Consider the following 26973-nt stretch of genomic DNA (forward strand, 5'->3'; position numbering starts at 1 on the left):
GGCTTCCTTTTTCCCTCCTGATAACTCTTATTCCTAAGAATTTATAGAGTTGTGTGCTAGTTACTTTTCTCATTATTGTGACCATGCACCTGACAAAATGAAAAGACAGGCAGGGCTTCTTTCAGCTCATAGTTTGAAGGTACAGTCTGTGTCAGAGGAAGGTGGGGCAGCAGGAGAGGGAGGCAGTTGGTAGCAGAGAGTGGACAGAAAGTAAGACCAGGCTAGAAACCTCAAAGCCTGGCTTCAATGACACACTTCCTCCACCTCCCAAAGGTTCAGCAACCTTTCAAAACAGGGCTGCCAACTGGGGACCAAACGTCTAAACACATGAGCCCATGGCAAATATTTTACAATGGGTATGGAGACAATCATATTGCTTCCAACTAGTTTCTTCCTTCCTTTATTATTTTTTTTTTACTTTTTTATTATAAATTGGTCAGGCTTTTTCATAAATTGAGACTAGCAACCTGTCAGATGCATAGGGGATGTTTTGTCACCAACTTTTTAAATCGTTGAGGTAAAACTTGCATACATCAAAACACACAGATCAAAGCCGGGCGGTGGTGGCGCACGCCTTTAATCCCAGCACTCGGGAGGCAGAGGCAGGAGGATCTCTGTGAGTTCGAGGCCAGCCTGGTCTACAAGAGCTAGTTGCAGGACAGGCACCAAAAAATACAGAGAAACCCTGTCTCGAAAATCCAAAAAAAAAAAAATAAATAAATAAAAAAGTAAAAAAAAAAAAAAAACCCCACACAGATCACAAGGACACACTGGATGGCTTTTGATAATCTTATATGTTTATATAACTACCACCTGTCATCAGATGATTTGATCTTATAGTATAGAAGCAAAAACAATGTCACCAAATGCAAAGTGATGAACAAGACTGGCAAAGCTTTACTGACACTTCAGCTCCTGAGCAGAGGGACTTAATGCCACCTGAAGAGGTGACTGTGCTACTCACTCAACCAAGGAAGCAGTGGTTTTTATTTATTTTTCTGGAGAAGACTAAAGTTTGGTAATTTTTCATTGTCCGTGGGCACGTTATCCTTCTCCTGAAAAATTACTCTGGCCCTGAAGCTCACTCAGTTGTCTTAATCCTAGAAGTAATCATTTACGCTTAGAGCTAGCAGCAGTGTCCTGCTTAAACACCCTGCTCTCGTGATTTGGTCTGAGCCTTAAAAGGTCGTGGGACCTAAGATAATTGAGTCACTGTGGTTGGGTCCAAGGTTGCCCTGGACACAGCAGTCTTGGACATAGCTGCTTTCCCCCTTGCTATGTAGCACAGGCTGGCCTACTCAAATTCCCAATCCTCCTCGTGCCTCAGCCTCCTGCTTGTCAGGACAATAGATATGTGCCACTATACTCAGCAACAACACATTTCCCAGAGTGTCCATGTGTCTACATGAAGAATTGAATAGAACCTTGTAGTAGGTGAGCTCACAGGCCTGGGTTTGAGTACTTGATCCCCAGTTGGTGTTTTGGAGAAGGATTAGGAGGTGTGGCCTCACTGGAGAAAGTATGTCACTGGGGGTAAGTTGTGAATTTTCAAAAGACTGATGCCATTCCTAATATGCTGTCTGTCTCCTGCTTTCCTCTCAGCTGTTGCTCCAGCCACCTGCTGTCTGCTACCTCTGCTACCTCCACCATCATGGACTCTAGCCATAAGTCCAAAATAAACTCTACCTTAGGTTGCCTTGGTCTTATCATATCAATAGAAAAGTTCTACAAATCTGAGTCAAGATGAAGGTAGCAAAGGGGACAAATACAAGATGATGAAGACAGAGATGCTAAGTCTTTTTTTTCTTTTTCTGTTACTCATAACATCTCTCCACTGTGTGGAGAGTTAGTACTCACAGCAGAGGTAGTTTTTAAGCTTCTGCAAAGTAACCTAGGCAAATTCTACCACAGCCCCCACACACCAGAGCTGCTGCTTCTACAGAAAATCTAGTAGAAACCGGTAAGGTTATGTCCTGCCAGATGACCACCACCATTAAGAGAGCTTTAAGTCAATGGAGAGCAAAGGTTGTGATTTTGCTCTGACAGACTGTGTCATTGGATTGACTTTGGGGCCTTACTGGGAAATGTTATGGGAAGGGATCATGGGTTTCTTAAACGCTGTCTGCCACATTGGGTGCTGAGTCTTGAGTCCTCCTCCATCTTAGTTTCATCAGCAGAGAGATAACATTTGGGGCAACAGGAGCTGGAGACCAGTGCAAACTGGACAGACAGTTGTCCGTGTGGGACAGAGTCCAGATGCAGTCTATGTGCTATCAAGGAAGAGACTGGTAATTGTGGTAGAATGTATGATCTTAGAGATGAAAGAAACACAAGAGAAGACGTGAGTGATGAAGCGTACTAGAGTAATGGCAGCACCAAGTCTACAGGAGCACACATGCAGAGGGTAACCATCCTAGGGTAAAACTCCGAACAGGAACTACACCGAGTCTATCTGGCCAGACGTCCTTCTGAGGAGAGGGCTCTGAAGAGGCATGAGTGGGTGGCTTGGGTTTCCTAGGGCTCCATCTTCCATCTCTTTCATTCATCTAGCAAAATCCAAGGCGGGTGGAAGTGTTCCAGCCCACTCTTGCCTCTCCTTCGGCTTGGTTTCTTTTTTTAAAATTTAAATATAAATGTTCTTCCTCCCACAGCATTTTGAGGTAATTCAAGGGCTTGAGGGTAGCTGGTTTTACTGCCGTCTGTTTTCTCAAGCTGCCAAACACCAGTTTTCTTTTTTCTAGCGGATCAGGCACCTGTAGGTGGTGGTCTCATAGCTATTGTCAGTTAGGGGACTAGACGCTGTGGTGACTCGACGGATATGAGACAAACGTCCCCGTTCTGGGTGCCTGCTGTGGACGAACAGGCTGGCACACGCTAGGAAATGCTCAGGCTCAGGCATGCGCAGATAATCTGGCAGCCATCTTAAGGGGTTACTAGACTCCAGGAGTGAGTCACTGCGCAGGCGTACACGGAAGACTTAACCCGCCCCCTCCGAGCCCGGAGCACGCATGCGTGAATGGGCCGGAAGGGGCGGGGTCAGCCATTGGGAAGCGCCTGCGCTTTGGAAAGGCCGGGGTGGGGCGGGGCGGGGCGACTGTCAGCTGACTGAGGCGCAGATTGCCTCGCGGGACAACGGTCGGCGACGCAGGTTGTGGTGGGGGCGGAAGAGCTTTCCCGGCGGGTCTCCGTGCAGTCTGCGAGGCACAGGGCCGCCGCAGCACCATGGCGACCACCGTCAGCACGCAGCGCGGGCCGGTGAGTCTCCTGGGCGAGGGCCGGACGAGGGCAGCGGAGTCTGGGATCGGGCTCCTCTTCTCAGCTCCTCGCGGGGACCCTCGCGAGTTGCTCGACGGTCCCGGAGCTGCGCGGGTCTCACCTTCGGGTACCCTACGGAGTAGCGACTCTGGTCCTGAGGGTCTCGCGGGTGGAAGAAGGCAGAGAGGTTGATGGTTCCCAGGATGCCCACGGGTCCTGAAGCCTCCGGGCCCCTCGATGTAGAGGGGCCCTCAGTTCCTTAGTCCCCCACACAGGGGAACCCTGACCCCATTGTTCAACCCAAGGGAAAGTGGCTCCCACCCTCCTTGGTTCCCCAGACTGAGAGGGACCCAGACATCCCTAGTTCCCCAAGTGGAAAAAGGGCCCTGAACCCCTCACTTCCCAGATGAACCATTCCCCTGGTCTCCCAGATGGACATGGGCCCTGACACTCTTGGTTCCCCGCGTGGAGAGTGGTCCTGACCCCGTTAATTTCCCAAACTGATAGGAGCCTTGGTTCCCATGGTCTCGCAGAGGAGTGGAGCCGGATACCCTCGGTCCCCCAAAAGGAGAGATGACCTGGTCACCTTGGTTTCGGAGGTGGTGAAAGATCCCACTTCGTAGTCAGCCCTTAGTTGTGCCCGTTTCCTCCTCTGGCTGCACCTGTAGCAAATAGGGTACTGCCTCTTGAGCCCAGTTAGTGGCCGCCTTTCCAGGCCTCAGTTGTTCATCTGTCAATGAGAAGGGAGCAGAGAACTTGGGAGAGCTATCAGTGATGTCTCCTAAGGGTTGCCGTGGGCTCCACGACACTGCTTGTCTCCCCTACCCCTCGTGTGGCTGTCCTCCCAGTAGCTCTGAGACAGGTGTGGGTCGGATGTTGTTGGCTCACAGCGGCTGTGTGTAGTAGAACACGGTTCTGATGGCTCCATCCACCGTCTTTTCTCTGAAGTTAATATTGAATGTGTTTGCAAGTTTCCCAAGTCCCTCACCCTGATAGCTTGGTGTTGACACACGTCCGTATATGTGTGTGTAACAGATAATTCCTTGGGGCAGCTGACTGATTTCTGACTTTGAAGAAAGCTCTAGGCTTGCTTAGATGCTTTTAAGGTAAGGTTTTTTGTTTGTTTTTTGTTTGTTTTTTTTTAAGCCAGACTTCCTGACCCCCTTTCAGTCGATAGGGAGCTTTCTAGAGTTGGAGTTACCTTCATGTTCAGCGATCCTTCTCCATCCTCACTGTGTCTCAGCAAACTACAGAAGATTGGTGGTGGTTGCTAGAAGAGGAAGGGAGCCAGTACTTGCCCTTTTCATGTCCCCTGCCAAGTGGACACATGGCCAGGCAGAGCGGACCCTTCCTTACTGTGTGGTCTGAGGGTGTCCCTACTTCTGTGGTGAGCTCATTATCTGTCATTAATTGAGTAAGAAGCTGCTGAGGGAAACCCTGGTGCTGTGCGTACAGAGCTGGACTAAAACACTGTGATGAGTAATTGGGAGTGTCAGGTGACGTCCATACTAGCAGAATCCGTGCAGTCAAGTCCTGACGTTTGCTCTTTCCACTTGCCCAGTGTTCTAGGAACCACATTGTCATAGAAATAAATATAGGCAGCTAAGTGGTTTTTAGGAGCACTCTTGATGACTTGTAACCTTAAGGGGGTCTGGGCTCTGAAAATTGTCATCAGTGACCAGTATATCAGGCATACTGATGTGGGATGTGCAGACTTCATTGTAGTGTTAGTAGCCACAATATTTAGAGCAATTGGAGAGACAGTGAGCTACAAGTGTGCAACATGGGGACACAGCTATGCATGATGACCCATGTAAGCCAGAGAATAACCGTTACCATCAGGGCTGTGCTCTGAACCATTGAAAGCAGGAAGGTATGGACTTGGTGTGGGAGGGCTGCATGGGTCATGGTCAGGGTCTTTTACAGAATAGGAGGTCTTGACCTTCATCTGGTAAGTGGCATTTCTTAGAGTGCATTTCTTTTTCAGTTTTCAGCTTTTCAATGACTCCTTCACCTAGAATGATCTACTCATATGCCTCTGGATTCATTAATATTTGCAAAGGTTTTTTTTGTTTGTTTTTTGTTTTTGTTGTTATTTTTTTTTAAGCCAGTTGTCAGGGTCTAGTAGAATTGTCAGAGTGTGGTAGTTCTCTGCTATTCATGGCATCCTCAGGGTTGTGGAGCTGTAAAGATAAGCAGAATGCTGGCTTCCAAACATAGATAAAGTACACATTTGTTCAGTACTGAGTTCTAAAGCTTTCTTTGTGTAGACCCAGCAGGGAGTTAGACCATGGCTCAGAGACCCCATCCCAGGAGCCTGGACTTAGGCTTGGGCAGTTGTCTCTGCAACTACCCCTCACCTCTGATGAGTAGGGAAGGGCTGACAAACAGTGTCCTGGCAGGCTGTAGAAGGCAGGGAACACTCATCTGGGCAAGGGGGGGGGGGATTCTCTGTTCTTGGTTGAGAGTTTAGGGGGGCAGGTGTGAGGAGGACAGCCAACACTCCACATAGTCGTGAAGGAATGTTTTTCCCTGGGACATTAATATTTTACATTTTTAGTTTTTTGTTTTGTTTTTAAATAGCCACCATAGGGCACTACACCCTAACCTGTATCCATCTCGCTTTTGAAAATGCTGGTATTTTGAAATTACCCCTTTTGCTACCTAGTCCACACACCTATCCTTTACTACACCAAGTGACTTTAAGGACTCTGCTTCTTGTGGGGACGCATGCAGAAGGTCTTGCTGCCTGGAGGCTGCACCAGATAGATGTAGAGGGTGACATTTTGAAGGTCTTTCTTTTTAGATGTGTTCTGTGGAGTCCGGCAGTCGCTAACTTGTCCTGCTCGAGATGTTGGTTAACCAGTGAGCCTTGGCCCTCCTCATTCTGTGGGTGGTCCTTAGTGCCCATGCCTGTCTAGAGCCCATCAGTCCTGTTCTTCTCTGATAATTGTGGCTGAGCCAGTGACTTGATTAGAGATGGCAAAAGATGATTTTTTTTATTTTTTAGATTTTTTTCTGTGTATGAATATTTTGCCTGTGTATATGCATTCTTGGTGCCCATGGAGGTCAGAAGAGGGGATCAGATTCCCCAGAGGTCAACCATGTGGGTGCTGGGAATTAAAACTGGGTCCTCTGGAAGAGCAGCCACTGTGCTTAACCTCTGAACATCTCTCTAGTCCCAAAAGGGTGATATTTGAATTTGATCATATGTTCTACACTTGGTAACTTGGTCTGTTGTTAAAGATAAGATTTTCCCATCAGCCAGAGGTGCCTGGGTTGTCCCTAAACAGTTTTTAAAGTAAGACAAAATATAGGCTTCTTATTTTCTAGTAATGGAGGAAGGAGTTCACTTCTTTAGGGTATATATCAACTTTCTTTTTGAATGCTATTGCATACCGATAGTTTTCAATCCTCCTGTGTGAGTTAGCAGCCTTTGTGTCCATGCATCCTCACAGAGCAGAGCCTGAGCAAGAGCTCACTAGATGGCCACTAGGCCTGTATCTCTGGGTCCCTGGGAATATCTGCTCTGGATTCTGAGATGAGGCTATGCCTGGGTACAAGTCTAGCATTCCTACATCAGTGTAGCCACCACATGGTGACCTCCACTGACCTCTTGCCTTTTACTTTGTATGATAGTATGGCTTTTAGTAATTATTTTTCCTTTTAGTAATTATTTGACAGAATTTTTCTTTCATTTATTTTTTTTTTGCTTTACATTTTATTCAACATTTATGTTTAAGAGGGATCTACCTACAGCATCATACAACTGTAGCCTTAAAAGTCAAATCTAAGAAGTACCAGTTTCTATTAGAATCTATTAAATAGCTGTATTTTATATAGGATAATATATACATTTTTTTTAACACTTTAGGCTTCCATTTGTCCTACATGTTTCTATTCTTGCTTTGATTCATTGAACATAGATCTTTTAAAATTCAGTTCAGTAGTAATTTCTTCACTAGTTTGGTAAAGGTTTGGTGTGTTTCTTTTCTCTAGGGAGTTACCCTAGGGGTTTCAACATACACTATTGTAGATTTGAAGGTGGTTGCATCTCTCTCTCTCTCTCTTAGTCTATGCAAAAATCATAGCTGGTGCTGTTGTGCCAAATGTGATGGTTCTCCTTTCCTTTGAGCAGCAGTGTTTTTATGTAGCCAGTACTTGCTCAGATCTGAGATGTGTCATTTTCTTCCCAATCCTCTTTAGTCTATTGTCAGGATCCCTTTGCCTTACTTTGAAGTAAGAATCTTTTAGCATCCTTCGCTGTAGCTCCTGGGGGCTCTGTGAAGAGTTGCAGTGGGCAGAAGCTTTTCAGTCTTCTGTAAGTCTGCCCCGCTGTCATCCCAGTCACTATTTTACTTCTCTTCAGAGTTTCAGTGTAAATCGCTGAATGCCTTTAAGTGCAGTTCTGTTCTAACTGAGATCCAGTTACCATTTATAGAACTGTTGTCAGGGCTTGTGAGGATGTGCCAAGTTTATGTATGGAGAGTGCGCCAGGCCCAGCGTGTGGGAAATGAACTAGTGAGATACTAGGTCCTTATGAATTATTTTTCATTTCTCAGAAAACATAATTATTTCTGTGATCAAATCCTTTTCAATACTATTTCTGCTTTAACATCAGAGAGACGGTGTATCTGGGTATAGGTGGATTGTGTGGTAGTTGCTAGGTACCTGTTGAAGGCAGGGATTGGGGCTGGCTCTGACTGTGGGGAGACACAGCACCAGCTAGTCTTGTGCGTAGGAATCTCTGTGATCTCTGACTCTGGAAGGCTCTCCTGGCCTTGGCACCAGGCAACAGATCCACCTCTGCCCAGCTACCAAAGATACACTAAATTGTGAAATGGTGCTTATTCAAAATCCTCCCTTGCTTCCTCTAGCCTTTCTGGTGCCACTGCCTCACACGGATGCACACACACGCATGTGCACAACCACCCATTGAAGTAATTGTGTTTTTGTTTATCCCCCCCACACACACACACACCCCAAACTCTAGAGTAGTGGTTTCTTGCCTTTTTGTTGTCCCAGATATGCTGGGCAGGCCAAAAGCCTTTGGACAACCCTAGGAGAGACAACTTTCTTCTCTGACTGTGGGGAAATTCCATAGGCTGTGTCTCAGATGCAAGGACTGGGTGTTGTGTTTGCCCTCATTCACTAAATTAGTCTGTCTGTTCCTACTTTTACTTGCCATCAAGTGCTACACAGAGCCGAGGGTGAAGCCAAGTGTGCCCTGCATACTGGCCCCTCCTTTTGGACAGGGTCCTGGGACTTCCTTGCATTCTTTTAGGGACACAGAAATACTCCATTTCTTTTGAGGAGTATGGGTCTGGGGCACACAGATGCTTCTGACTAGGGAAGTCAGACACTGCTTGGTGGTTCTTTTTTCTTTCCTGAGCCACAAGGAGTGAGCATACCTATGCTTACATTCCTGCAGCTTTTCCGTGGGACTGGTGCCTGGAAATGAAATTGTTTAACACACATGCTTAAAATCATTTGTTAGTTTGTACTCAGTTTAAGTAAAACTGTAAAAAAGATCCTTTCTGAGTCTGTTAACAGAACTCATCATTTAATATTCCTAAGTCTTTAAGCCTTGATAAAAAAAAATATATTTTCATGTGGCCAAACATTTCCTCGACGAATATTTGGCAAGAATACATTTTAGCACTAGCCCTGTATTTTACAGCTTCACTAAAAGTAGCTCTCTATTGATGGTATTTTCCCGTGGAGTCATTGGCTTTACAGGAGTTGCACCAATGCCTGGATTCACCTTTTGCTCTTGAAGCATTCCTTACTATGCTGACAGTGGTGGCTTCCTTTAGGTGTAGCATGAGGTGTCCTCATTTAGACAAATCATCAGGGATCTGCAGCAACAGGCAGGCTTGTCTTTTCCCTCCCAGGACAAGCAAGTATTGGCTGTATAACCAGATTGTCATCTGGTTTGGGCTGAAGTCTTTCCATCTCTTCATGCTCCCTCTTTGGGTTAAGACAAAACTTTTTCTACTAAATTTGTGAATTGAATAATTTTATATTTAAGGAAAATCTATAGAAAAAAGTTTCCCCTTTTATCATTCCATTTCCTCTAACGCCCTTGCCACAGACCATTGTTACTGCCATGAAACTGGCTTCAGTCCATGCTCCAGATTCAGCTTTTTTCCTTCCCTGCTGTGGGCACCTTCAGCACCTTGCCTTTGCCTTTGACCATCTCTACTTTGGCTGCTTTTTTTTTTTTTTTGAGGAGGTACATTATTCAGGGTGGTATGTCATGTCCTTGTTTGAATGATGGTTCACCTCGCTAAGGCAGGGTGATTTAGCTTTCTCTACCATAAGGTCGTTTTCTACTCATTAGTAACACTATTAAACTCACATTGTTAAATTTTTCCTTTCCTATTTATAATTTTATAGTTAAATCCTTATTGAAAAGTAGCACATTTGAATTTGATCTTTTTAGGGCAAGGGTATTAAACCTTTGGACCTAGTGCATTGTGTGTGCTTGGCAAGTGCTCTTCCACATAGCTGCACCTCTTGCCACATTTTATCCTAGCCATTCCCCACCCCCAATAGTCTCTTTCTCTTTAATGAAAGCCTGAAAGAGTATAATATGAAATCGCAGTGTCTGGAGGTTCCAGTCCCAAGAAAGGGACAGTTAAGAAACAATTTAAATAAATAAGTAAGTAAATAAAACAACCCTGACCTGCTTCACATGGCTTTCCTGACTTCCATGTTTGAAGCTGCTCCCATGATTGCCTGTATCGTGACCTATTACTGTAATACCTACTGGCCTGTCTGCCCTTCTGGGTGTATCCCTAGGAGACACAGGTGTGCCTTGCTATATGGTCCTACAGCTGTAATACATGGCATACAATTGGTAGTTCCTATGGCAAGAACTTGACCTATATAGGTTAACCCCAAGAACCTGGCTGAAGAAAGTCTGGTTTTGCTAATAACCCACTTTTAATGCATAGATAAAGCTGGTTATACATCTTGGAGATGCACCCTCTAAACTACCTGCGACTAGCACGGGTATGAGTGAGGAATTCCTCTGGGAGGAACCCAGTGTTTCCTGTATACCATAGACTCTGGTTCTTGACTCTTGTGCCATCACCCTTTCTTTTTCTGGTCTCCCTGGAAGTCTGTGTGATGTGCCTTGGGAAAGACTGTCCATCCCAGAGAGACTTTGGGCTTTGAGAGCTGTGCCTTTCTTGGTAGGAGAGGGTGTCACTGGCCACAGCTACTTTCCAGGAAGCCTCTGCCTGTGAGAGCCTGGCTCTGAACTGAGTGACCCCAGAGGTGCAGAGGGGCCTACTGCTGACTAGTTACCACTCACAGACATATCCCTTACCAGACAATGTGGCAGTATTAGTTTTTTTGTTTTGTTTTTGTTTTTTGTTTTTTAAGTTAGAGAAGAGCAGTGGGAACATCATCAGACCAACTGCTCAGGGGTGGCCCACAGAGAACTCTGGGCTATATTTTTGGTTGGTTCTAAACTTCTGACTAGTCTATATTTTCTGGAAATACATAAATGGGGAAATGATAAAGGCCCAGACTCAGGAATTCAGGGATTTTTGCTTGCTTGCTTTATTTATTTTTTTGACACAGGGTCTTGTGTATAGCCCAAGGTAGCCTGGAACTCACTATGTAGCCCAGATTGGCTTTGAACTCACAGTGCTCCCCTGGCTCAGTCTCCCAAGTGCTAGGATTGCAGGAGTGAGCCATCATATCTGCCCTTTTCAGGGATCTTTGAAAAGAGCACCCAGAACACTCAGAAACAGGTGCTTTCCAGGTGCCGTGAGCTGAAAAACCTGCAGAAACTGGAAATCTATCTGATGCATATCAGTGGGAGCCCACAGCTAGGCGGGATAGGCAGTAATGTGTGCATGGAGGTCATCAGGGCCTGAGTGACACTGGCTCAAGGCAAGTAGGTTGTCCTGTGAGATTGCTCAGCTACATGCTTTGACTATACTGTTTTCTTTTTCCTCTTTGGAAGGTGTATATTGGTGAGCTCCCCCAGGACTTCCTCCGTATAACGCCCACACAGCAGCAGCAGCAGATCCAGCTGGATGCTCAGGCAGCTCAGCAGCTGCAGTATGGAGGAGCAGTTGGCACCGTGGGCCGCCTCAGCATTACTGTAGTACAGGTCAGTCTCAGTTTCCTGTTGGAAGACTGGTGGGACTGAGGAAAAGAGGTGGTAGGCTGTGCTTGGGCATGGGACTGGGGAGTTCAGCCTTTACAACTCATTTCCCATGTGGACAAGTAGAACTTTTTTGATTCTAGTTACTCCTGAAAAATATCTGGTGATATTTATTGATTTCCCAGGGATCTGTCTAGGATACTTACAATCAATTGCTATTGGTCCATGCTGGGTACTATCCTCCATGAGGATGATTTCCCTAACCCCTTTGGAGCAGCTGGGGTTTAGGGTTGCCATGCAGACTATGGTTTTTGCTCAACTTAAGCTGCATTCTAAGGCCTAGCATGTGCACAATCAGTGCACAGTTAGATTAGAGGTCTTGTCTAAATTGCTCACTGCCAGGGGTGGCCAGGTTCCAAGAATTGTATGAGTCCAGCAGTGACTGGCACCACGTTTAGGAGCTGGTTACTGGTAAGGTTAGGTGAACTTGAAGGCTGTTATTTCATGCAGTGGGAAATAACCTATGAGATAAGCAGTTTTGGTAAGCACTTGCCTTCCTTTTTGCTGGTAGATGCTTCCTTTTTTTTTCTTTTTTTTTTTTTTTTTGATTTTTCGAGACAGGGTTTCTCCGTAGCTTTTGGTTCCTGTCCTGGAACTAGCTCTTCTAGACCAGGCTGGCCTCGAACTCACAGAGATCCGCCTGCCTCTGCCTCCCAAGTGCTGGGATTAAAGGCGTGTGCCACCACCGCCCGGCTAGATGCCTCCTTTTCTAAACTTGATGTTATTTCAGGCAAAATTGGCAAAGAATTACGGCATGACTCGCATGGACCCTTATTGCCGCCTGCGTCTGGGTTATGCTGTTTATGAAACTCCCACAGCACACAATGGTGCCAAGAACCCTCGCTGGAACAAGGTCATCCAGTGCACGGTGCCCCCAGGTGTGGACTCATTCTACCTTGAGATCTTCGATGAGGTGAGGGATATCCCAGTGTCACAGATCTGCCAAGTTTGGGATCCAGTAGATTTGGGGGTGCTGCAGTGTACCTAGCAGTTGTGGTCATAAGACTACTCTACTATGCTCAGGCCTGTGTACCTAGCATTTAGTGGCCAAGTGACAGGGTGTAACCTGCCTGGACACTTGGCATTTTGTGGCTGGATGACAAGATACAGCTTTTCTCTCTCAGCTCCTTTGACAGTGTCCATTGGGAACCATCACCAGTGATACAAGTATGGGCAGAATATGAAAATAGCTGTTCATGGGTAGGTCAAATTTCAAGCAAATCGGGCTCCACCAGTGGTGGGAGCACTGTTTTTGCAGGCATGAGTGATAGGCTCTGCCAGCAATGTCCCATGGCCATGCCAGTAGTTAGATATGCAGCTTATTGAGGGCAGTCTAGAAACTCAGGTGGCTGAAGGTGTTTTCTGGTAACTTAGATCTAGAAACATGTGCCTGTCTCCTTAAACCAGAGCAAAGGGTGGTAGGAAGAGAATGAGAACATTGTGGGCCAGAGAGGAGTTGGGCATGGGCAGCCGGGCTAGGAGGATGCAGCCTCCTCCTTGTATTGTCCCTCTGCCTCTGGTTTTTTTTGTTGTTTGTTTGTTTGTTTGTTTAGTTTGTTTTGTTTTGTTTTTGTTTTTGTCCCTTTCTCCTTCTGTGTCCTCACAATAGTAGGAACATATGAAAAGGAGGTTTGGGGCTGTGAATGATGGGTTGGAGCTCTTGCCTCTTCTGTACCTACTTGACTTGAGACTTGCAGCTTATATCTGGTGGATTAGAAGTAGGTCCACAAGAACTGGGGAAGACAGGACTCATCCCTTAGCCAGGATGACAGCCCAGAGATTCTTTCCCGTTCTTTGGCCTGGTCTTATGGTGGTCACTCAGAAGGTGGAAGTGGTGGTCAGGTTACAGATGATCCATGGAGGTCTGGGATTGTAGTTTAATGGGAAACTCCTTGAAGGAAACTGGAGCAGTGAGGAGAAACCCTGTCCTGTCAAGAAGACAGAAGATGCCAATAACAGTCCAGGTCAAGTTACAGCCATAGGGAAAACTGGTCTCCATAACATGGGTCATTGTGGGCCATGACAAAGTCACTTCACTCTTGTTCTCCTCAGCGAGCCTTCTCCATGGACGACCGCATAGCTTGGACCCACATCACCATCCCTGAGTCCCTGAAGCAAGGCCAAGTGGAGGACGAGTGGTATAGCCTGAGTGGGAGGCAGGGTGATGACAAGGAGGGCATGATCAACCTGGTCATGTCCTACACGGTGAGTCCACTGTCTGGAGAGGCCATACTCAGAGAGGTATGGTACCTCCCTGAGGGAGCTATGACTCCCAGAACCTTGGGAAGTCATGGGAGGCAGGGTTAGGGGTCTGGGCTTCTACTCTCTCCTTTGTATTACCCAGGCCCTTTTCCTTTTAGTTGCTACTGAGCCTATGAGAACATGGGAGTATAAAGCACTCTGTATACAGGCCTCCTCAGCTTGACCATCCTGCATGTGTCTCCTTCTGGTGTTCAGTGTTAGTTACCTATTTTTAACAGGCATTTTATGTAACACAGGTCCATTTTGTACTAGCTCACCTACAGTTCAAGATTATTTGAGCTGGGGCTGGAGAGGTTGCTCAACAGGGCAGAACCTGACTGCTCTTGTAGAAAGTCCCAGGTTTGATTACCAGCACCATATGGTGGCTAAACCAGCTGTAACTCCAGTTCCAGGGAATCTGATCCACTAATCTAACCTTCACTGGCACCAGGCACACATATGATGCACATACATACATTCAGGCAAAATACTAAGACACAATGAATAAATAAATTTTAACAAAATAAAACAGTTAGTACTTCTGTGAGAAGCTACTGATACCGATGCAGTCTCCAAAATAGACGCCGAAGTGAGCTTTGTGTGAAGAGTGGTGGTGGTGGCAGCTCACAGGAGGCCAACGATTGACACCCTAACTTTTGTTCTCACTGAAAGTGGAGCTCATTTATTCCACTGGATTGGCTGGCCATTGAACTTTGGGTATCTTCCTTTCTCTGCCTCCCTCGCCATGGAATTATAGAAATGTGCCACCCAAACTGACTTTTTATGGGAGCTGAGGGTTGAGTTCAGGTCCTTATGCTTATAAGCACTTTCCTAACTGAGTTGTCCCTCTAGCCCAGAGCGATTCCAGATCTCATTTTAGTAGCTGTAGTTCTGTGACTCTATAGCATGTGTTAGCCCAAGTCTTCCAGCCAAGGGGAGGTGGTGTGCTGGAGCGCTGGTGCAGATGAAGCCAGTGGCCAAGGCCACTACATTCTGCCTTAGGACTCCACCATGTTCTTGGTGTTAATGCCTGGGCTGTGGCTAGGACTGTTACTGTGAGAATGGAAGTAACAAGATTTACATAAGATATGGTCCTCCTTGACCCCCATATTTTTTTTGTTGTGTTTCAGTCCCTCCCAGCTGCCATGATGATGCCTCCTCAGCCTGTGGTTCTGATGCCAACTGTGTACCAGCAGGGTGTCGGCTATGTGCCCATTGCAGGTGTGTGCCTCTTCTTTGGTAGGCAATCCTGAGACAGAGTAGAACTGAGGAGGGTGGGGCCCAGCATCCCTCTGAAGCTTGGGTAGTGTAGAATTGTGTGAAGATGGCTACTTCAAATGAAAAGCCTCCAGTGTCATACCTGAATTATTTATGCATACATAGGAAATGGTGTTTTCCCTACTGCTGGCACATGTGAGGTGAGTTGTAGTTTTTGGAGGTGTAGAAATGTGGTCCTGTGCATTTTCTTTCTTTTTTTTTTTTTTTTTCCCGAGACAGGGTTTCTCTGTGGTTTTGGAGCCTGTCCTGGAACTAGCTCTTGTAGACCAGGCTGGTCTCGAACTCACAGAGATCCGCCTGCCTCTGCCTCCCGATTGCTGGGATTAAAGGCATGCGCCACCACCGCCCGGCCCTGTACATTTTCTTATGTGGTCACTGAAATGAGAAAACCTGGTTCCTGTTAAGCAGGGCATACTGCATCTTTTTCTTTTGTTTCTCTGTGTAGCTTTGGAATCTGTCCTGGAAGTAGCTCTGTAGACCAGGCTGGCCTCGAACTCACAGAGATCTGCCTGCTTCTGCCTCCTGAGTGCTGGGCTTAAAAGCATGCACCACCAGTACCCAGCTGGCATACTGCATCTTAAAAAACATGACTTCATTTGAAAGTATTTACCCATGTAAATTAACATCTGCTTGGGTCATAAAGTCAAGATGTAGCTTTTATGGTTTTTTTTTTCTTTCTTTCTAGTCTGTCTTTGACTTTCACAGTGCCTAGTACCCAACTGGCTCTCCCACTAGAACAGGACAGGCCGGGTGAGACCATAGCTGCTCCAGCCAGCAGGAAAGACTGTGGCTCTGAGAGTAGACATCAGGGCAGGCCTGCAGTGACCCCCATTCTCTGCCAGAGTCCAGGGAACTGTAGTCTAAGCAGACTGTGGTGATCCTGCTACCCAAAGGAGATCAAAGGCTAAGGCAGTTGGGGATGGCTGGATCTATAGGGCAAGAGGAGATAGGAGGTCCTGGGTGGGACCTGGTCTACATGGTCCCTGGTTGCTAGTACTCAGGGTGGGTGTTATCTTGGAGCTGGGACAGCATAGAGGTGCTATGGCTCAGCACTGTGGGGTCTGAGAGTCCTGTGCAACCAGAATGGAGTGACTCTTTAACTTTTCAGTCCCTATGCTAGCTGAGCTAGAGAAGATAGTGCAGGACTTGGGATTAAGATCCATCCACATATAGCCTGAAAACAGCCCTGACATAGCTCAGGCCTTCTGCCTGAGAGAAATATGCCTGCAGGAACTAAGGGCAACACTCTGCAAAGGAGAGGGAAGGTACATCACCAGGCCTCTGAACCCTTGTTACCAGTCCAGCAGAGACCAGAATATACAACATGTAATAGAGGGCAAACCAATTAAATGGAGCATGACCCAGGACTGTAAAACAGTGTGGTTATTCAATGAGAGAACCTTAGAAATCTGAGAATGGGGTCTCAGAATGTGTGTTCTCTGGAGTCCTGACCTGTCCAGTTCAGTGACTGGATCATGAGGTCTGAGGATTGGATTCCCAAAGTGATTCCCAGGTTTCTTTTTGAAATGCAGTCCCATCAGTGCTCTGTGCAATGTATCACTGGTATGTACAGAATTTGTCATTGAGCTGTCCTGAGTGGGGAGAGCCAAGTGGAATGCAGTGAGCAAAAAGGGTACCCTATTGTAGCAGAAACAAAGGGTCACAGGTGGGGACTGTGCAGCAGAAGTATGTTCCTCCAGTTTCTGAGGCCAGAAGTCTAAAACGAGGGCCACAATCCCTTCTGAAGCTCCAGAGAGGGCCCTTTCTACCTTTTCCAGCTCTTGGCATTATTTGGTTTCTGGCCACATCTCCCCAGTCTATTTTTTATTTAGACTCTTGTGGTCACCACCCTCTTTATGTGTTTCTGTCTCTTATGCTCACTGGACAAGGACTTTTCTGCTCCTTTATGATCTCATCCTAACAAGGGTACACCTCTTTCCAAGTAAGGCCTATCTGCAGGCACACAGGTTGGACTTGAGCATATCTTTAGTGGGCATATGGGTAGGGAGGCGACAGAGACAAACTTATGTCCAGTTACTGACACCAGAACTTGTTCTGAATAAAAGATAAAAGTTGTTGACCAGTTTCCTGTCCTTCCTTCTCTGTAATGCCCCTAGACTGCTCTAGAATGTGTTTGTTAGGGAAGACTCCTCTATAAATGGACTTTAATCCTTGCTTTTGATGTACATCTTGAAAGTTAGAAACAGTCTCCTACTGATGGAAAGGCTGCCACAGAAATAAAAGAATTTTTTCCTTTGGAGACCAGCCTCTGATGTCTGCTTTGTCCCCATGTAAGCGTGCTTCCAGGAAGTGAGGACACTTCCCAAGAGGAAGCTACTGCAGAACTGCAGCCAGGTTCATCCCTATTTGTTCTCTGAAGGGGCTCAGGCCCATGGGACTAGTGGAGCTAGGTCTTCCCAAAACCTGTGACAGGCCCTGCAGTTCTTTGTGTTGCCCTGTCTGTCTGGCCAGATGTACCCGAATACTGCTTAGAACGCTGCTCTTTTGTTACTGCTGCTCACACTTTGTGCCTTTTCAGTCTCTAGTATCTGCCCTAGGCTTATATTCAAGGTCACAGTTGCTGTCTGTGTTTTTGTCAGACTGAACTGTCCACTGATAGCTGTAGCAGTGTGGGCTTGAGGTTTGTTTTGTTTTCTGAGCTATAATTTGTTACTATCTTGTTTTGTCACTCAGTGACTGCAGATTGGCCATCCCTTCAGTCTGAATTGTGTGCTTTTTGATGTTTCACAAGCTGTGTGAGCTTCCTGACTTTGACACAGGAAACCTCTGGCTGTTTTGTGCATTTCCTTCCTCCATGCTGGAATTAGCCACTTCTCCTTGAACCCAGGCTTCCACTAATAGAATCAGTTCTAGAAAAGTTCTTGAGTTGTTTTTTGTTTTGTATTTATCTTAATCATTGGGAGGGTTAATAAGCATTCTGCTTCACTGAAACTTGATGCCCAGCTTTGGTTCTTATCATTCCTATATGTTTGTGATGACAGAGCCATCCTATCATTACTTGGGGTGTCCTATATAGAGACTGACAGGGGCTGCCATCTGGTTTATGTAGCTACTTTCAGGGTATCTCAGGCCACAGAAGTGGGAGCAGCAGTTCACCCAGTGCATTTTTATTCCTGTTGCTCTCTGGCTTCTCAAAAGTGAGGTCAAGTCACATGCTACTTCTTGTTTCACATTAGCGCCAATTGCTGTCCTGCAGAGTTTGTTCTCTTGGGAAAGACTCACACCCTTGACTATTCAGGGTGCTAAGTACATGCACACAGACCATGCATGAAAAAGGACTGCACTCAAGGACCTGATGCTGAGGTGAAATAAGTCTGTGAGCAATAGAAGAGGAATGAGGAGTCTCACCAGTTAGCCTGTTCTCATTGTCCATTGGTCCTCCCCTGTCATAAGCCCAGGGGGCAGTGTATAGCCAGTAGGTACCAGATGCCTCTGCATATCAGGAGACATAGACTTTGTTCTCTGTGTCTGAGGTTCCAGATTGAGCTAAAGCTGAAGGCTGAGGATCAAAGGTTAGCTGTGTGTTTATGAATCCACTAATTTGAGAACTTAGAAATGTCCCATGCTATGCAGCCTGCTCCTGAGCCCATGTAGTCAGCAGGAGAAGCCTCAGGGATCTTTGGCTGTTGGTGTCAGTTCTGGCCTGTTGCTGTGAGGCCATTGTGGGGCCCAGGCTGTCTGTGCTGTCAACAGTTCTTCTTGAATGGAAAGCTCCCTTGATTTTGTTTTCTGAGTGGCATTCTATTTATTGGTGAAGAGACTCTTGTTTCACTGAATTGTGCCTGCCCACTGTCTCCATAATGTGTGCTTTGTAGCTAAATGTTCTTCTATTGGAAATGAATTGTTCCTACACCATCAATTTGTGTCCATGAAGAAGAGGAAGGATCTTGTCACATCACAAGATAATGCCATTGATTGGCCCTTATTGAACAAGGTGCTTTAGAGTGGGGCTATGGGTTCATTTTCATATGTATGGCTTCTCCCTATACCCACTTGAACCTACAAGGACATTCTTTGGGACCCAAGGCTGCAGGGCTCCTGTCCATCTTTTACCTACAAAGTTGGCTAGTCACTCCACATCTACTCTCACAAATTCAAGGAAGTTTTGATAAACTGGTCCACACTTAGTCATGGTGACAGGTCAAACTTGGATTGGGACTCTGGTATCCACTCTGGAGGAAGAAAGATACCAGGGTTAGTCTTACTTCTTTGTATGTATTGACCTGCTCCTCAGGGAGCTGATTTATAATAGCAGATGGCTGTAGACAGCTTCCCTATGCTGACCCCATGCAGTTGGTCTATAAGTTCCCAGTCCTTTCTTCCCTGTACCCAGCTAGGCTGAAAAAAATGTTGGAACAATCTGAACAGAACCCCAAGGGAACTGCTGTTTATATTTTTGGTTGTGAGCCATCTCTCCAGTGCTACCTGGGCTGTTTGTAGTCATGTACTTTCCTTGTGTAGTGGCTGTGTTTGTGCACAGGCACTTATCCATCCAATTGAGGTTGTTTGAGTCCTTTTAGGAACAGACTGCTGTCTTAGACCTGGGCCAGGCAACATACAGTCTACTATCCTCAGTGAAGGTGGCATTCTGTCCCCTTCTTTGTTATCACTGAAAGGCTGAGCAGCATGGCATTATGCTAACAACTTGTGAGATATGTGGTTGCAACCTACCCAGGTCAATCAGGACAAAGGCACAAAGGTAAAGGCCTGGCCCACAGGGTACTTAGGAAACCTTCTGTTTCTCAGTTTGTGCCCCTTCATCTAGCACAGGGTGCAGGGATCCATGTAGCATCAGTACTGAACCCTCTGCCAGCAGCCTTTCGTTGCTCACATGGCAAAAGAATTAGCTCCCCTGGCACCTTAGGCTGCTGAAAACTGATGCACTTTCTGATATGTATATTGTCTTCATTGTGAAAAGCTAACAGCCTTTCTGAAATGTAAATGTTTAGTGCCTACTGTATGTAGCTTTACTGTAAACAGAGACTGTGCTTATGTTTCCCGGCTGCCCAGACCCGAATAATCACACAGAAATTATATTAGTTGTAACACTGCTTGGCCAATAGCTTAGTTGTATTCCTAGCTAGCTCTTATATCTTGAATTAACCCATTTCTGTTAATCTATGTATCATCACAAGGCTGTGACCTACTGGTAAGGTTCTGGTGCATTCTGGCATCCTCCTTTGGCAGCTACATGGCGTCTCTCTGACTCCACCTACTCTCTCTGTATCTCTGTTCTGATTTTCCACCTGGCTTTACTCTGCTAAGCCATTGGCCCAAACAGCTTTATTCATCAACTAATAAAAGCAGCATATATACAGAAGGACACCCCATATCACTTTATCTTACCAATGCATGCATGGTTACTGTAATGTCTTTGCTAGGTTGTAAATGTAAATTAGAATGTTGACGGAAGCAGACTTTGGAGTGTGGGGTGAAACAAGCAATAATACTTTGCTGTTCCCATTCTTAGTAAGGACTCCTGTCTATGGGGAGTCTTCTAAGTTCTTGAAGTAGCACATATGGCTACCAAATTGTCATTTTGCTCCTGTAACTTTTGATTGGAAAGATCCAACTTAAATTTTTGTTCAGAAAGAAAATATATCAGGCGAGGAGACCTCAGTGGTAAGGAGGATGGCACAGCCCATCTGCCACAGGCCTTCTTGTTGGGTCTGTTTCCAAGTCAGACTCAAGGTAGCCTTTCCCTTTGAGGCAAGTCAAATGTATTGTTTCTTCCTTCGGCACTGCAGCTTTGTAACCCCACTATTTTTGGTTTTATTGGGAACAGGGTTTCTCTCTAGCCCTGGCTGTCCTGGAACGTACCCTGTAGGCCAGGCTGGCCATGATCTTAGAGATTCACCTGCTACCTCTCAACCGCTACAATTAAAGACATGCATCACCACACCCAGCTGACCCCCTCTTTTTAACCAAACTTCATCTTTTGTTTTCAGGAATGCCTGCAGTCTGTAGCCCTGGTATGGTTCCTGTGGCCATACCCCCACCAACTGTGGCTCCTCAGCCCCGCTGTAATGAGGAGGACCTCAAGGCTATCCAGGACATGTTTCCTAACATGGACAGGGAAGTAATCCGCTCTGTGCTTGAAGCCCAGAGAGGGAACAAGGATGCTGCCATCAATTCCTTGCTTCAAATGGGTGAAGAGTCCTAGACCCACCTGTGCCCCGTGGCTCACACCACTGACCCTTGGACTTGCCCATCCAAGGCTCCCCAGGGTCACCATCCCCAAAAGATTCCAATGAAAGACCATCCACGTACCCCTTCCTTGGACATCTGTGCTGCCCCTTCCTACCTATTTTGGGGATGCATGTGGATTTTTGGTTCTAGGCAGGCAGTCCTCTTCATTGTTGGTGGGGAACAGCTCCCTCCTTGTCTCTAGTTGGGTGATGGTGGCATGGCCCTGTTACTGCACAGACCAGTGGTCCTGTTGTTTGGGGACCTGCATTTCCCTTTCTCACCCTGTTCTGGAAAGCATTCTTAAAGCAGCTCCCCCTGCCAGGACATTAGAGTTTGTACAGCATCCTTCTGAGTTGATGGATGTCATGAAGTTATTCAGTCTTAACTGGGATGGTTGTTGATGGTGCACTAGGTTCATGTGCACTTATTTGCAGGTTATTTTTAGAACTTTCAAGCTAAAAGCTCCTTCCTTACTCTGGTGTTGTATGTGAACCTGGGCCCTCACCTAGTCCTGGGCCAATGAGATACACTTCCCAGCCATATCTAGCAGGTCTGACCTCTTGTCTAGATCACCTGTCACTGTCTGGCTAGGCTTCAGCCACAGAAATCCAACTTGAATATAGAAGGTGTCCAGACCTGGTGCTTAGCTAGACAGAACCCACCTAGGCCCTCACTGCTAGAGTCTGCTTTCCACCTCATTCTGTTTAGTACCAGCACTATGGAGTTACTCCAGGGGCTGATCTTGTTGATAGGCTTTTATCATACAGCCCAGAGTCAAGTGAAGGAGAGAGATGGGCAGGTGTGGCACTGTGTTTACTACTAAAAGGCATTCAGGCAGCATGACACTACTGACCTGCAGCAGACTTCGTTGACCCATACTGTAGCTCTGCTTGAGTGATAGAAATCCCATGCTTCAATTAAACCTTCATGGAGGTAGAGGTGCCTGTACCTGTCTAGTGGACATCGTGTATTGTATTTTGTTGCAAAGCGTTGGGCCCATGACCTGGCTATAGATCAATTTAGGGACAGAATGGGTGACGCCTGGTCCTAAGATTCAGAACCTTGAAAACTTTCTCAAAATCGATACACTGTACAGGTAACATTAAGAAGCTAGCAAGCATTATCATGTTTATGGTGTTACAGTTTTGCCTTACATTGCAGTTGCTTCTTGTTTTTCCAAGAGTTTGTACCCTGCCTTTGGATATGTGATCCACCAATATGGGCATGAAGTAACTTGTAGCAGTTGGGACTTTTTGTGAAAGACTTAAAATAAGAAAGTTAGTGCTTCGGTTTGGGTCTTTCCCCCTCTAAAAACACAGATTAAGTTTTAATGTCAGCTAAAATATACTACTTTCTGTCATCCATGGGGGTGCTTTTTGTCAAATGTATTGTTCATAAGTATTTATTTTTGTAAGCCTAAAGGCAATATGTGGTGATAGCGCCGGATGGTGGTAACAAGCACTTTTCTTTAGTTGTAGGTTTTTAAACCTTTCTTTTTATCTGCAAAATGGAGAAGAAAGACCAATGTTTGTTAAATAAATTGAACCACTCACTTTAACACAGCCAGGCACTGGAAGTCTCCATTCTAGACTGTTGTGTGACCTTGTGCTTGAGAAACAGATGCCCTCTTGTAGTCTGGATGAGTCAAGCAGGCAGGACCTCCTTAACTGGTCCACTTGGTGTTACCAGCAGACTTGAGACTCTGCAGAGCAGGAATCTCAGCGCCTGTCTCTAGGTCTCAGGTGTGGGTATGTGCATCAGCTTCTGTCTTAAGGAGATATGGGCTGAGCAAGGGCTACTTTGTTCATGTGAGGTTCTGGGGGGAGCATCAGCATTTGCCGCCAAGCCCTGAGCACTCAGAGGCAGCATTCACTAACTTGTGTTTGCTCAGACGGGGCAAAGTGATGGTTTTAAGACAGATTTAAGGCTTGAGCTGAACAAAGACTCTTCCCTTTGTCATGAACATTTTATTTTTTTAATAGATTGAAGAAAGATCACATTTTATAAAACCTGAATGAGACCTCACTCTAATAGGTTTTGTGCTGTCTTGTCTTGGACTTTCATGTGACAGAGCCCATCTAGTGCAAGGGAAGAAACAGTGCTGGCAGGACCTGTCTCGGAGCCTAGACATCAGAGCGTGGCTTGCTTGGCCTTTCATCCCATCCTGAGTCTTCTTGAAATAAAAAGTTGTTACAGCTGGAAGGAGTAACTCTGAGGCAGAGGCCATAACAGTGTAGACAGGCTTCTGGGTGGGGACCAGGCTCTCACTGGGTGACACTGCTGCTCTTGCCAAGTTTCAATATTCAAGGTGGTAGCAAAGTTTCACAAGGTGATCACTGGAGCCCCTGCCCTCAAATCAGCTCTTAAGGGTGAGTATGGGTCTGGGTGTGGCACAGGCTGTTTTCTTCTCTGGACATGCTGGTTGACTGAAGTTGTAACCTGCTGCACGTCTGTGGTCTGACATGGCCACTGGCTTTCATCTCACCATGTGAATGACGCCTACCCGGTTGAGAGAAGTGTTGTGTAACTGGGTTCTGCCCTTCCCCTCCCAGGTCACTCTTTACAGATACTGGTGTCATCTGAAACACTGTCTGGAGGTTGGTGGGAATGGTTCTCAGAACTCTGTGTCTGTGGTTATCTTGGGGATGGGGTTCAAGTCCAGATTTTTCTTTGATTATATGATATATTTTTACTTCCTTCTTATTTAATAAGTGGTCTATATAAAATAGAAAAATAAAGTCCTATAAGGAAATGTTTACCATTTTTGTTCCTGAGTGTTTTTTAACAAAAATCACTTTATACTAGTACAGGGAACCAGTAAACTCCCTTGTTCATGACCCACTACAGGGTTGTGCTGAGCAGCACTGAGGGTGATTGAGAAGACAAGCCTGAGGCTCAATGTGAACCAGGTGCTCAGTTTGAGTGTTTCCAGTAAGAAGCAGGGCTCTGCAGGGAGTGGCAGCAAGCGAGTACTTTGGTTGTTATTAGCTCCTCTGTGAAAGTATCATTTCCCGACTTAATATACTTCTAACCTTTCTTCTCCAGGCCATTTTGGCCCACCATTTCTCAGAGAGTCGATTGTATCTCCGCACATAGTTATCAATACTCATGTGATAGTCTTCTCAAGCTCTCTTTAATCTCTGAAGGCAAGTAGGGTACATACAGCTTCCTACCCCTCTTCTCACTGGGCCAGGTAAGGAGGTGCTGATGGAGTTGCATGGTCGTTATAGCTGTAGGTTATGTGCTGGGGCAGCAGCTGGTATAAACCTCTTCCCTGCACTCTTTGAAGTAGGTAAGTGAATAGGGAAAGCACCTCCACGGGGGAGGCCACCCAGGTGGTGAGTGTCTCTGCTGTATTAGCGAGGGTCTCCCACCTCACCCTGAAAGCAGCACTCTGCGAAGTGTGATCTTCAGGCTTTGATTCTGTACTCCAGACAGCTGACAGAAGTTGTGTGTCAGGACTGGATATGATGCTGATAGGGGACATTTATTCTTAAAAGCTTTTCTATGACAAATGACACGTTCCTAAGTGCTCATCAGGGTAGAGTGAAAATTGCATTAGATTTCAGCAGGCAATTAGGGTTTGGCCTCTGTTTGCTGCTTTTCCTCGAGATGAGCCACTGTGCTGGGCATGTGTGATGGACACAGGTCTGAAGTCCCAGGTAAAGGTGTTTGATAACAGGTCCTGCAGCCAGGACGGGGCCTTGGCTCAAGAATGGGACTGTTGTCAAGCTAGGATGTTAGAAAAGTAAGAGCCTCATCCTCAGGTCAAGCTAGGGAAAAGACAACCTGATAGGACAAAAAGTCAAGGAATGATTAACAGAATTCATGATTTAGCTTCTTCCTACTGTCTTAGGTTGTGGTCTACAGTCATTTAGTCCAGAATCTGTCTGGGGTATATAGAAATAAAAGTGTTTCTTCTGGAGAAGCAGAGGTTGGTGCAGGCCTACCAGCATTCAACACTGACCACACGTGAGTGCAGTGGGAAGTTAGAAGCACTAAGAAGCAAGCTGTCAGCTGGGATCAGCAGAAGCAACAATGCTTCCAAATCCCTGATGAAGTATGTATGCTGGATTTTTTTTTTTAAGGTTTTAAAAACAGGATTAAAAACATTGCAAGCAAAAATCAACAGACTACTAAAAGCACCAAACAATGCCAAAAAAAAAAATGAGTTGAATATTGAGAGTTAAAAACCAAGCCTCAGGGTGAATTTCTAATATAGGTTGGTCAAGACTGAATGATGAGCTGGAAAATGGAGCCACAGAGAGGAAGCGCTGTGTGAGTAGATTAGAAACTAGTGGAGGAGACCCTGCCCTTCATGGAGTCTCAGGGTTTAGAGAAGGAGGCAGCGTGTCAAAAGGACAGTGAGAACTGACAAGATGCAAGGATTGTTGAGAAGCCCGAAGCAGGGGAGGGGAGGACTTGTGTGAACAGCACAAAACATTTTATTTAACACAGTATTTAATGTCTGGCAAAAGTAATGTGAAAGATGGGATTCCCTAGAGGCAAAGCAGAAGAGATGACTAGCCCAAGTGTGAGCTAGCATGTTACATTTTAAGAGCGGCTCCTGAAATGGTAAGATCCTTACATTGCCGTTTCAGGGCTCTGCAATGATTCAGATGTGTGTGTCTACACCATCATGCCTCTTAGAGATAGAGGACTAAAGGGTCAGTCTTAGTCACATGCTCCCTCTGGGCTTTGTAGGATCAGAAAGATGAGTTATGTAAAACAGGTGAGGGTCACCTGCATCTGAGTTTTCTATCCTAGGGGTGGCCCTACTTTGAGCTTTATTCTCCAGGTTCCAACATTTTAACCATGGGCTCTCAGTTATAGTCTATATAGGGATCCTAGCATCTTGACTCTGGATTTTAAGCTTTTGTTAACTTCAGTCCCAATGTAGACTTGATTTACCTACTTTGGATTCTGCTTGCCTGTCAGCTGTAGTAGTTCTTATTAAACAGGCCAAATGGCCATGGGTGCACACCAGCTGCTGAGCATCCAGAGTCATGGAAAATGATCACAGTTCTGTCATGGGGTGGACAGAAACAGACCTAATACCTGATTCTACAAAGGCCTACCTAGCATGGGCACAGTGGTATGCCACATGATCCCAGTGTCAGCAATGGCCTGACAGTCTTGATCTCGTATTCTCGCCCATGCATACACTAGAACACTCACATACCAACCTGGAGGGTAGGCTGGAGACCCAACACCTTGTGGTATCTCTAAAGATGATTCTCAGGGGAGTCTTGCCTCTCCTTCAGATATGTGTCCATATCAGCCTGAGGCTTGCCAATGGATAAGACTTAGAGCTTTCCACTAAGGAGGTTGGCCTCAATCTCTGCTGTCTGGTTGGTGCTTGGTTCTGAGTACATGACCTTGTCAACTTGTTCTTGAAAATTATATGATCCAGGGCCAGTCACCACAGATTCTGCTCGCCACACCCCTGAGATGCCCCTGGACCCAGAACTTATCAGGGCCTCTGGAAGAGGTTTGCTGTTCATTTCTCTGCTAGCTAAGAGTCCTATTGTCCCTACTGTTTCAAGAACCCAATCTTACAATGTCTCTTCAAAGACCATCCCATGTAGGACAGCCCATCTACATGTTCTTTACTGCTTTCTTGAGCAAAACATCCTCCAAGACCTGATGGAGAAGAGGTCTCTCCCCTCACCATCCATAAAGCAGTACTGGGGTCTCTAGGAGCTAGCCGCATGCCAAGTCAGTGCTGAGTGCATTTGTTGTATTAGCAAACTCCCGTTTCCACCGTGCTATACCGCCACCAGCCCTCCAGGCCGAGGAACTTA

At 46.1% G+C, this 26973-nt stretch overlaps 1 protein-coding gene across 1 annotated transcript; it reads left to right on the forward strand.

Moving 5' to 3' along the window:
- Window positions 1–3090: 3090 nt before the first annotated feature.
- Tollip (toll interacting protein) lies at window positions 3091–23925 on the forward strand. Its single transcript, XM_057779597.1, has 6 exons — window positions 3091–3255; window positions 11237–11386; window positions 12171–12353; window positions 13493–13645; window positions 14812–14902; window positions 20929–23925. Exons 1-6 carry the CDS (start codon window positions 3223–3225, stop codon window positions 21141–21143), a joined length of 825 nt encoding a protein of 274 aa, XP_057635580.1. The 5' UTR covers window positions 3091–3222; the 3' UTR covers window positions 21144–23925.
- The last annotated feature ends 3048 nt before the right edge of the window (window positions 23926–26973 follow it).

Source organism: Chionomys nivalis, chromosome 8, assembly GCF_950005125.1.
Source record: "Chionomys nivalis chromosome 8, mChiNiv1.1, whole genome shotgun sequence".
In the NCBI taxonomy this organism is placed as follows: domain Eukaryota; kingdom Metazoa; phylum Chordata; class Mammalia; order Rodentia; family Cricetidae; genus Chionomys; species Chionomys nivalis.

Coding starts and splice junctions, on each gene's coding strand:
- Tollip (XM_057779597.1), top strand. CDS start 3,223: ATGGCGACCACCGTCAGCACGCAGCGCGGGCCG. Junction 3,256..11,236: donor TCAGCACGCAGCGCGGGCCG/GTGAGTCTCCTG, acceptor CCTCTTTGGAAG/GTGTATATTGGTGAGCTCCC. Junction 14,903..20,928: donor CGGCTATGTGCCCATTGCAG/GTGTGTGCCTCT, acceptor TTTTGTTTTCAG/GAATGCCTGCAGTCTGTAGC.